The 11,057-nt window shown below is 37.5% G+C and overlaps 2 protein-coding genes across 2 annotated transcripts; one reads left to right on the top strand and one right to left on the bottom strand.

The window, feature by feature from the left end:
- Positions 1 to 2,189: 2,189 nt before the first annotated feature.
- On the top strand, positions 2,190 to 4,379 carry Tom20 (translocase of outer membrane 20). The gene is made up of 3 exons (XM_002047975.4): positions 2,190 to 2,521; positions 2,604 to 2,679; positions 3,958 to 4,379. The coding sequence occupies exons 1-3, from the start codon at positions 2,392 to 2,394 to the stop codon at positions 4,259 to 4,261; spliced, it is 510 nt and encodes a 169-aa protein (XP_002048011.1). The 5' UTR covers positions 2,190 to 2,391; the 3' UTR covers positions 4,262 to 4,379.
- A 1,218-nt stretch (positions 4,380 to 5,597) lies between these two features.
- On the bottom strand, positions 5,598 to 9,351 carry Gabat (4-aminobutyrate aminotransferase). Its single transcript, XM_002047974.4, has 5 exons — positions 9,178 to 9,351; positions 8,965 to 9,083; positions 7,826 to 7,997; positions 6,712 to 6,874; positions 5,598 to 6,627 (listed from the first exon to the last, which is right to left on the bottom strand). The coding sequence occupies exons 1-5, from the start codon at positions 9,245 to 9,247 to the stop codon at positions 5,661 to 5,663; spliced, it is 1,491 nt and encodes a 496-aa protein (XP_002048010.2). The 5' UTR covers positions 9,248 to 9,351; the 3' UTR covers positions 5,598 to 5,660.
- Positions 9,352 to 11,057: the final 1,706 nt, after the last annotated feature.

Here is an 11,057-nt window from a genome sequence, read left to right as displayed (position 1 = left end):
GTAACTGTGGGTTTCTTACTCGATGGTCAAACCTGAACGAACCGTATCAATCCCTTTTACCTACTTAACTGCTATTAACAGGCCATACCAAAGAGAGCAGTCTTAGAAACATGTGTACGTGTGTGTGTGTGTGTTATTTGCTGTTTACGCTCTGTAGTTCAACATTACAACATAACATTTGCATGTTGCAACATCGAACCGAGCTAGGTGCGGAACTCCAGTTTATGTAAAACTCGTCTTATACTCAAGAATAGCGGTTTCATAAGCGGTCTTATATTTGTCTTATATAGGTTCGTGTTCGGGCTTATAATACAATTAGCAAAAATATTGTTACATACTTTAAGGGGAACTAGCATTTGAATCAAATACAGCTACAAATTCATACAATACAAATGTTGAATGTTGAATGAATTCCGTCGGGAAAACAGTAGTAAAAAACGAATTCATATTTGTTTTATGTATATATTATATTACTATTTATATTATTATTAAAAAAACCCTTTTGAATGAATCTTAGTTCCCATTATTCTCCGAAACATGGAGAAATAGTGTTGTAGCTCCTCTTTAAGGGAAATACTTTTAGAATGAATTTTTCTTTCCTTTAAGAAAATTGCGGAAATATTAAAAGGACCAAAGTTAGCCAAGTTTCAGTTTTGTTGCAAACCTTCAGCGTTCTGAAGGAAATATTTCTGAGGGAAGTACTTTCGGTATGATTTTTAGTTTCCTCTCAAGACCATGGGGAAATACTATAAGGACGAAAGTTAGCTAAGTTTCAGCTATGTCACAATCTTTTTCCCCTGAAATACTTTTGAAATTAGTTTTAGTTTCTGCCGCTTCTAACCGCGGCACTTTATCGGGAATTTTGGGTAGGGTCTTATATGGTTATTGGGTAGACGGAAATGCAGTTCTTGTTTCTCAGATTCCGATGTTCTTTGATACGGGTCCAAGCACCTGTAGGAAACAGGTTGATGGCAGAAACATATCGTAGATCATACCACGTTCCCGCTTTGGGGGCCATAATACGCCTTCCTTAAACAGAATCAGCTTAACTAATCGATTTGCCGAGCTTGCCGACCCTTTGGTTGATGAGTTGATGACGACGAATCTGGCTCAGATTACGATATAGGTAAACTTCAATAGGACGCTAGGTTCAGCAATGCTGTTAGCCGCAGTGCAGCTCCAGCCGCCACGAACAAGAGAAACAGCTCAGAGCTCCAGTAAGAAATCGCCGTCAATAGTCATTGGCTATATGGGAAAAACTATTTGTCTATAGTCTGAAAGCATGATGAATTGAAAATTGGCTGGTTTTTACACTGGCTTAGATGATTGAGATCCAACCTCAAGTCCTCAGTTTGATCTGGAATGCGATATGATCCTGTTAAGCGAGACTTTCGAACAACTCTGCGCCCAGAAATTTAGTCTTCCATGTATATCAAGCTAACTTACCTTAGCGAGCTTGAGCTCTTGGAGCTATGCTTGGTATAGCGGAAGTTCATCGTGGACTATCTGGTGTTAGTATCTCAGAATCGTGGGAGCTACAAAGCGATTATCCAGGGGTAACTGTGGACTTTAATGCACATCCCGCGGCTATCTTGCCAAACTTCAGGTTGCTCTCCGTATATACCTCAGTTCCTGGTTTTCAATGAAAGGTGGTGGACAGGTCCATCCACCTAGGCATGGATCTGTAATCGAATCTGGACTTTGACGATGCTGTGGACCTTGTGACTAGAAAAGTCCAAGAAGCAGCTTATCAACCGGATCCTTAAATTCCAATGCCACGTAGTTCAACTCAACAAAGGGGGAACCACCAGAAAGTAGACACTTTGAGCTATATTTGGACTTGCTGATATGAGTGGAAGGAATGTATTATTGCTGACGCCATAATTGTTAGCGCTATGCCAAATATCGTTTTTTTGCTATTACGCAGTCCAGTTTAGATGATTCCTATGTCTTTTCAATTTTTTTTATCACTTCGATCATGTAAACAAAAACTGGCGGTTATATTCGATGGGAAACAAACTGGAATTAAATCACGTCAGAATTGTTTTTACAGATTCAGCACAACATTAAATCTGAGCTCAGTGACAGGTTAGACATGTATAATAATAATATATCACGTAATTATTTGAAAGAACGCATACAAAATTTTTTCAAAAAATTAACACGCAAATTCGTCACATTCGAGCTGTCATCAAAAATTTTGTTTTGTTTCCGTTGTTTTCATTTGGTTTCCAATTTTACTATCGGAAGATTCGATTATACCTTGCGTGACCGATGTTTTAACAACTGCAGCACAACGAATTTTAAGACTATCGATACTATCGACAGAGCTATCGATTGCTTGGCAGCTTTAGTGTGTGGTTCATGGAGTAAAAAAATTGCTGCCTAAATATGATCGAAATAAACAAAACTGCAATTGGAATTGCAGCGGGTCTGGCTGGCACATTGTTTATTGGTTATTGCATTTATTTTGACAACAAACGCCGCAGCGAACCGGACTACAAAAAAAAAGTTCGCGATCGTAAGTAAATTTTGACCGACAATGTGCATTTTGTTATCCATATATATATATATATGTATGTATATAATTATAATATATATAGGCCGTCGGCGCAACCGTAAAGTTGGATCTGCCAAGCAAGGAATGCCAAATTTGAATGACCACGAGGCTATAGAAAGGTAATTGTGAAATACTCTATTTCTATATTACATAACGAAGGATGCACGTGCGTGCGCGCCGTCATGTTACATACATACATACACAAATACATACATACATATGTATGTACAACGTTGTTTGAAGAACTCGCAGGCTAGTTTTTGCACAAATAATTATCAATTATAACGAGTGTGAGACATGCGTGCACAATGTGCACAGCAATCCGTTTAGTTTCTAGATGGGTTTAAGTTTACAGTCAAGAGTTTTCATTTAACGGCGTCACAGTTCCGGCACATTTGCTAATTGGTTTCCAATTTGATTTTTATGTATGATAATGCTTATATAAAAAAAAAACAAGCAAGAACATTGCAGTGTGCACTTCGCAATACCCTGCATCGCGAAAATGTCCTTCTTGACTGATGGGCTAGTAATCCAAAAGATGACTAGGCCATACGAATAAACGATACTATTGACTCGATCTTTAATACCAGTGATAAACGTTATGATTATTTAACTAGGCCTTAAACTCTCATAAAACAATAAGAAAATAAAATGCACCTTTAGTCAATCATGTAGCAGGTGTGTGTGAATAACGCCTATTGATTGTTCCTATAGTAGATTGACTAAACCCCAATCAAAACACGATTTTTACCTTTAAGAATGTTGAATAGTCCAGCAGACATGAACAAGTGTGCGACATGTTTCTATATATCCGGCAGGTTGTTCCAATCGCATCTATTTACTCTGATGTTGGTTCAATATATTGCTCATATATGGTAAGAGCATAAGTGTGAGGCCTAACATGTGCGTGAGTTTAGTCATGATGTCATGTCCATTAACGTAGACATTCATACTTAAATTCAGTTACAATGACAACATTCGCGAGTCTCTTCTGCCCGCAGCAATATTGTCGCATTCCGGCGGAACGGATCGCTTAGCCTTTCCACTATGTTATATGTTTTTATAGATATGTCCGCCAAAGTCAGCAAAGGCTGAGGAAATCCTTTTCATCATCGGGCTATGCCGACTCTGCGGTTAGCCTTCCAATAAAAAGTTATCGTTCAGGAAAGAGTCTTAAAGTTACCAACGATAGGTTAAGCAATCTGTCGGATTCAACTAAAATGTTCTTGCTTGATTTATTTTGAATTAAAATAGAAAACCAAAATATGAAGTTAAAACCAGCTCAAAGATATTTGCTAATTTTTAATAATATTGTTTGGATTTTGCTTGCAATCTATTAAAACATTTTTCTATGCATATTAAACTGTAAGAGAACAATATATTATGCTTCATTTCAGATATTTCCTTCAGGAAATTCAGCTAGGTGAAACCTTGATAGCTCGTGGCGATTTCGAAAGTGGCGTCGAGCATTTAGCAAACGCAATCGTTGTATGTGGCCAGCCCGCACGCCTCCTGCAAGTGCTACAATCTTCTTTACCGGCTCAAGTGTTTGCAATGTTGATTATCAAAATGCAAGAATTCGGTAATAGGGCCACAGAATCCAGCGATGGATTGGTTTCAGGACCACGCTCGAGCCAAAATGAGACCTCTTCAAATATTTTAGAAACTTCCGGAAATGGAGCCATTGATGATTTAGAATAATATTTGAAAATAAACAGATGAGCCTGGCATATATATTTGAACAAAAATCGTTAAAGGCTTAATATTATAATTTAATAAAGTTCAATACAAGTGTATTGTATAAATATTGAATTCGAAACGTAACGTATTCATATAATCAATTAATAATCATTTATTGTTATAATAATTAAATTTATTCTGATCTTCCAGACAATACTGAGTATCTCGCACATAATGTGTAATGCATTGAGAAAGGATTCTCCGTCCCCAAACATATCGGGATTTTTAGTTATCACCCAGTACGAAGCATAACCAAACTAACAGATTTATTACAAAGTAGTCCTTCTGGATCTATCAATATTTCTCTAACACTGTCGATGAGAGTTTCGCGAAGGTCAAATTCGCCTCCAAATACGACCAAGAGCATTGATGATTCTTGTGACTCTACCGATCACAGCTAAAAGCTTATATGTACTTTTGATAATTTATGTCAATACGCTCGAATTCTAATTTGAACATATTAACATATACGTTATAAAGCTTTATGTACCGATTCAGTACTTATTCAGTTACCAGGTGCCCTTTGGATAACTGTGTGATGGCAGAGCTCTTCTACGTAACTTATTGGAATAGCGCAACGTGTACGCTTATCAATAAAAACGAAAAAAGGAGGATTATGAAATTCCTCTACCTTAACTAAGATAGCGCCCAACTCAGCAGCGAAGGCAGCCACTGGGCCCACCAGCCACGCAAACTCCAACTCACCTTGGGAGCTAAGTATAGCAATATTGCAGCTTAGCTCCCTGCTGGTAGAAGGAGAAATAGCTGAATGGGCTAGTGACAATCGTCAACAAGGTCACTTGCTTCACGTAATATACGTAATATCCCGCCGGCAATCTAGTCCACGGTCGTGGATGACCTGATACATTGATGACTCATACTAGGACTGTGATATTGTATTGCGGAATGACTTCACTAAAGGACAACGAGTCAGCGCTTCACCTCCGTTGGAGCATCAGTCTGTCAAAAAAACGTTGTAGCATATAGCCCGCTTCTTGACTATATGCCTAGGGTACACGCTAAAGAATGAGCATTAGGCTTAGGCATTGGGCCATGAGAGGCCTACGTCAAGCGGCCGGTGATTTAAACAGATGGGTAAGTTTCTCCCAGTCTACTTAGTTCTAGCGCATTAACATAAAACATAGATATGTGATAAATACAACAATGAAGATAATAGAAGCAGCAATGGAAGTTTAGTGGCTTGTCTGTGATCTCTATTGTATGTGTCAGCGATTCGTCCCTGTTAATTGTAGAATCGGATATAGAGTCCAGACTAGTTAGACAATAGTCGGGTGAATTGACGAGATAGATTATATAAAATATTTATTTTTCAGAGCACACTTGTTTATAATATATAAGCTTACAGTGAGCGTAAAACATTTCTAAATCGATCCAAAACAATATTTGCATGGGCTTCTTTAAAGATTAAAGCTGGGCGGAATCGAATGGAAACTTCTCCACAGCCACCTGTTTGAATACCATTCAGCCTTAAAGTGCTGACTATCGAGTCCCTTACTTTGGAGTTAGAGCAGTTTACAGCCAAGAATGTGCCACGTCCTCGGGTAGAGTTCAATAGTTGGGGAAATTCGCTTTCTAAGTTCAATAGACCCTGTTTTAAAACTTTGCCAGCAGCTTCAACATTTGCCATTAATTTCTCGTCTTTAATAACTTTCAATATTTCTTCCAAAAGGATTACTTTTCCTGGATCACCCATCCATGTGTTGAAAATCCTGTAAGGTTCCTTTGGTGCAAAGTCGTCATTATGGAAATATCCTCCAAGTTGCAGTTTCTTACTAAACGTAACCACATCAGGTGGATACTCGAGGTTGAAATGTTCATGGCACCAAAACTTGCCAGTGCTTCCTCCTCCAGTTTGTACCTCATCAATCAAAAGTGCAACGCCGTTACTCTTACAAATCTTCTGTAGAGCTCTGAAAAATGCAGGCGAAGCTTCGTTGTCACCGCCCTCACTTTGTATGGGCTCCACAATAACACCAGCAACAGGCTTATCTTTCTTTTTGTACTCCTCTATGAGACTTTGCACTTCACTTAAGCACTTCTCATCTTCCTTTTTATTTTCCGCAACGTTGTCCTCCAATGGATACTTGTATTGCGGAAATGATGCAATAGGCCAGTCAAAAGAAGGAACATCAATTTTATGTATATATTTTGAGTGTGTGGTAGATAAGGCTCCTAGTGTTCGACCATGAAAAGCTCCTTTGAAGGAAAGAATACTGAGGTTCGGGGCGCCAGGTGGCATATTAATCATACACGAGTTCATCTCTTCTGCAGTGAATCCCTTTTCTCCTCGAATTTTAGTTTGGTACCTGAAGAAATAACAATACTTCCATTAAAACGAATAATTATCTATGGTAAAATGTTTCTCAAAATGGGCTTTAAACGTTACATACCAAAGGAAAATGCTCTTGAAAGCATTTTCGTTTGAACATGATCCACACATCATTGTCGTGATTTTGTTCAATCCCTTTGGAGCTATATTCAGTAAGATCGAGTTCAGTTTGTCCGGCCATTCCTTTCCAGGAAACACACCAAGTGCTGGTCTATTTATCAGAGCTGAATAAATTAATTGTTTTTTGTTTAGTATGAAGCACTTTTATGCTGGTTTATTAGACTCTTCAATGCTCAGTACTGGATCATGAATTATGATGTTCAGTAATTGACGAATTACCACCAAGATACATATTCTTTTTGAGTGGCGTTGGTTTCAGAAACTGATTTGATTATATCTAATGGTATTGCATATCTGAATTTTGAGGTCACAGAAATTATTTTTAGGTTTCTACCTCTACTAATTTGAGTTATGTGTTAAATTATTTATTTAAACTTGTTTTTTGTTGCTATAAAAGCTTGCATTTGGTTTGTGTCCCTGTGTTTTGTCTTGTGTCGGACAACTATTTTCTATCTCTATGATCCACTTGTCGTTTATGACGTATTCGATTTTAACTTATCTATATGGCCTGACCGGCTCATCAGCGCATATTAAACGAGCTCTTCACATGCAATGTGTGGCCGAGTTAATACAATTGGAAAAGGTATAAATTTATATATTTTTTCAGGGCGCATGTGTGAGACTACACATAACAAACCACCTATATGCTTTTTTTTTGCTGGGGGCTATATTAACAAATCAATAGTTACAGTAGGTCGTATGTTCCTATTATGGTTGGGCGCAAATTATGTATGTATGTGGGCATCACTTGCTCAATCCAATGACCAAGTTGTCTGTGCTCGACTTTACATGGTTAAGTAAGTCGCCTTATGGCTCAGCAATGAATTACTATTCTTATGTGTATTGTAAATCGAGTGTCGATATAAGCTGAGGCATAAGCTACAAAGTTATAGCCGGCTAACCTAACGATTGACGATTTCGATTAAAGTATTTAAACTGAAACATCTCATGTTAGATGGCAATCGTTAGCTCATGCGAGGATTACTTGTTAACTTGTATATGCTTATAATAAATAAATAGTATTCAACTTTAATTAAATGATTAAGTCAACTTACTTTTCAAATTGTTTTCATCCTTGAAAATGTTGAGGAGCCTCGGATGGTTATAGCCAAGAGGTACTGATGAAATTTGAGTGTAAACATCAAGTAAAGCATTGCCATCAACATCAAAAATATAGTTTCCAGTCGACTTTTCATAATCGGCAAAGAATTGCACAGTGCCCGTACTCTGTAAAACATTGATTAAGCTTTATGTTTAAATTCTCACAATTGATTTCGTTAAATTATTGAACCAAGGTCCTGTCGTTAATAATTATTGTCTCGATAATGATATGCATCTGTATTACCTTCGATATCTTCGTAGTCAAGTTTCCTTGGCAGTTTCTTGGCGTACGTTAAGTCGAGTCTGTTAATGATTGCTTTATTGTTCAGGGAACAGCAGCATATTCGGCAGGGCCTTTGATATTATTTCTGATAACACCGAGTGGCTACTATAACTTTAATTTCGCCATCTGATTTTTTAGCAAATTTATTTTCCATTTATATCAATTTAAGTTCAAACATTTGAACCTGACCTGCCGATCAGATTCTCTAAACGGCATTTCAATCAGACTTTGGGTTTCAATCAGACTGACAATAAAGTAGACCAATAAATGATGTATACACATAAATTCTACATGCATAAATAATAATAAAATTTCAATTAAAACATATCTGCATAGAAGCTATCGCCCGACTCTTGGCGCGTATCTAGTTAGTTAATGAATATATGTAACTTGATTTATGGCTGTCGGTTGGACTTGCCAGGTAATAAAAACTAATTTACCAAATATATGACTATTGCTAGTTAGTTAGTTATCCCTACGGTATGTCGCAACCCAGTTTAGCATAATGCTGAGCTTCGTCTCGTTGAGGTCTCTTATTACGCCTCCGCGCTGACTGCGTCGGTTGCCAAATGGCGCCGGGTCACTACAATGACAATATATTATACAGACCCGCACCCAATTTAGTTGCTTATTGTTGACTTATGTTAAATTCAATGTAAGCTTCCGTTCATTTGAGTCTTAATTACTAATTTGATGTGCTTTATTAACTGAGCACAAATCCACACAGCTTAGTTAGGCTCTAGGTTAAATGTTCCCATAATTTTTTAGCTAATTTTTTATTTTGACAAGATTGAGAGTTTAGGCTCTTACCTGAACTGCACTCAATTGACTCTTAAGCTCAGCTGATTTTGGTCCAGGTATTGTCTTTGTACGCACAATTGGTTCCTTGGGCTCCCAATTTGTAGAATAAGCTTTCATACAATTTACACCTAAAATTAACATTAGCCAGTCACAGTTTTTCATGCATATGCATACACATTTATACATTTAAATGTACATAAAAAAAAAAATAATGAGCCTTACCATAAATGCTGCATTTACTTCTCGCATACGTGTGAGCCTTTGGCAACACGTTAACCAAAAAACTGCTCATTTTTTACCTTAATATTCAATACTGAGGTCTCGAAGGGGTCTTGCGGATGGACGACGTTTTAAATGGAAGTGAGATACGTAAGTTAACTGGTGGAGCTCATGTAGTTGTATGTACACATAAATGTATGTTGCATAACAATTGGCTACCCAAATTTTAATTTGTAAATAATCATGGTTCTGCGTCAAATACATTTTGTCCATGAAAAATGGGTTGTCATTTATCAAGACTTATCGTACACGCCTACACAAATACCTGAAATGTAACAAAACAAAAATAGATAAGAACATTTACGTATATTTCTAATATAATTGATATTTTTTATCAACAATTTCTTTGCCAAAGGCAATGGCAACATTTTTCCGTAGGGCAAATTACATAGAAAATGAGCTCTGGTATGTCGCGTTTCTTGACGTTTGTAATTCCCAACCATTTTAAGGTTTGACAAGCTGAAAAGGCGATTTTTTTAAATTTTCCCAGCTTTTTTAAATTTGTTTGCTGATGTGAATTATATTATTCACATTCAGGTACAATTATAAAGATTTGTTATTTTTTCTTAATGTTGAAATTTGTTTGAATATTAATCGAAAATGCATGTTAAAAGAGAAAATTGTTCATCTTAATATATTGGGCTTATCGGGAGGTTCTTAAAATATCTGTAAATAAACTCCTGCTTTATGTAATCTGCCAGCTTATTTTAAGCTTACGGTGAATTCTAAGCTGACTACGCTTATTTATGACCCTTGTGACTCGCAGCTACTTCTATTTTATTGTAAAGACGCTCCTGAAGAAGATCAAGAAATGGATGTAGAGGCAACCCATACATGGGCGGATGCGCCAGTAATGGTGTCCGATTCTGTCCCTGTCCAAGCATGTTTTGTGCTTCCATCAAGCATCTGAAATGCTGTACAATCTGAAAATAGTTCAAACCTCGTGTTCGACGGGCTACAATATACAAGTCGGGGTTTCAAATACCTTTTCTGGTCCTTAGGTGTGGAAGTCTAGTTTATATTGTATTGGTCCTTCCTTATTTCGAAAGGATGTCCATGGCTGTGGCTCCAACGTTACCCATAGGGAGCGTCGGACTCGGAAGAGAGCGTGACCCCAGGCACCAACGGCTAGGATAAGAAGGAAAAGAGTCCGGGCCGGGGATAGCTTCATGATCGAATGTCGTTCTTAATATCGAGAAGACCTGTAGCTCGACGGGAGGAGGATCGGACACGGTTACAGGGCCTGCAGTTCAGCTAGAAAGCCACTGGGCAAAATGAACTAGATCCCAAGTCGACTAGGAGTGGGCCTACCCAAGAAACCCAGGTCAGGTTCGGCACCACAGCCTGCTTGCGAAAGAAAGTAGAAATGCTACTTCTCACCCATTTGTGCGTTCCAACCACCTCTCTTGTCTAATTTCAGACGGAGGCGTCTAAATCGAAGACGCCTAGATCTCTAATCCGGCTTCGGTCGCGAAATGGTTGATTTTTAAGCCTAGTGAAACTCTGCGGAGCATGTTTGAGTGCGATATCAAACGCGATGGCTTAGTTTATGCTCCGATTATGTTTTCGATCAATCGATCCAATGTCACGATTCTCAGTCAATGGCAATTACCATTCTAGCATCCAATGCCAATAAAAGATTAACGAATATTATAATTATTGCCTATACAAAAAAAAACAAATATTCAAGATTGTTGTCACATTAAATGTTATTGCATATTTATAATTTTTTTTTAGTACTAGGTTTAATATTTATAAATTATTTTTTATTTTATAAAAAATATTTTTTAATACATTAATTAATGTTGTCAACTACATTATTT

The sequence above is a fragment of the Drosophila virilis genome, chromosome 3 (genome assembly GCF_030788295.1).
Source record: "Drosophila virilis strain 15010-1051.87 chromosome 3, Dvir_AGI_RSII-ME, whole genome shotgun sequence".
NCBI lineage: Eukaryota > Metazoa > Arthropoda > Insecta > Diptera > Drosophilidae > Drosophila > Drosophila virilis.
Note: the sequence above shows the minus strand (reverse complement) of the source record. Positions and strands in the feature narration are given on the sequence as shown.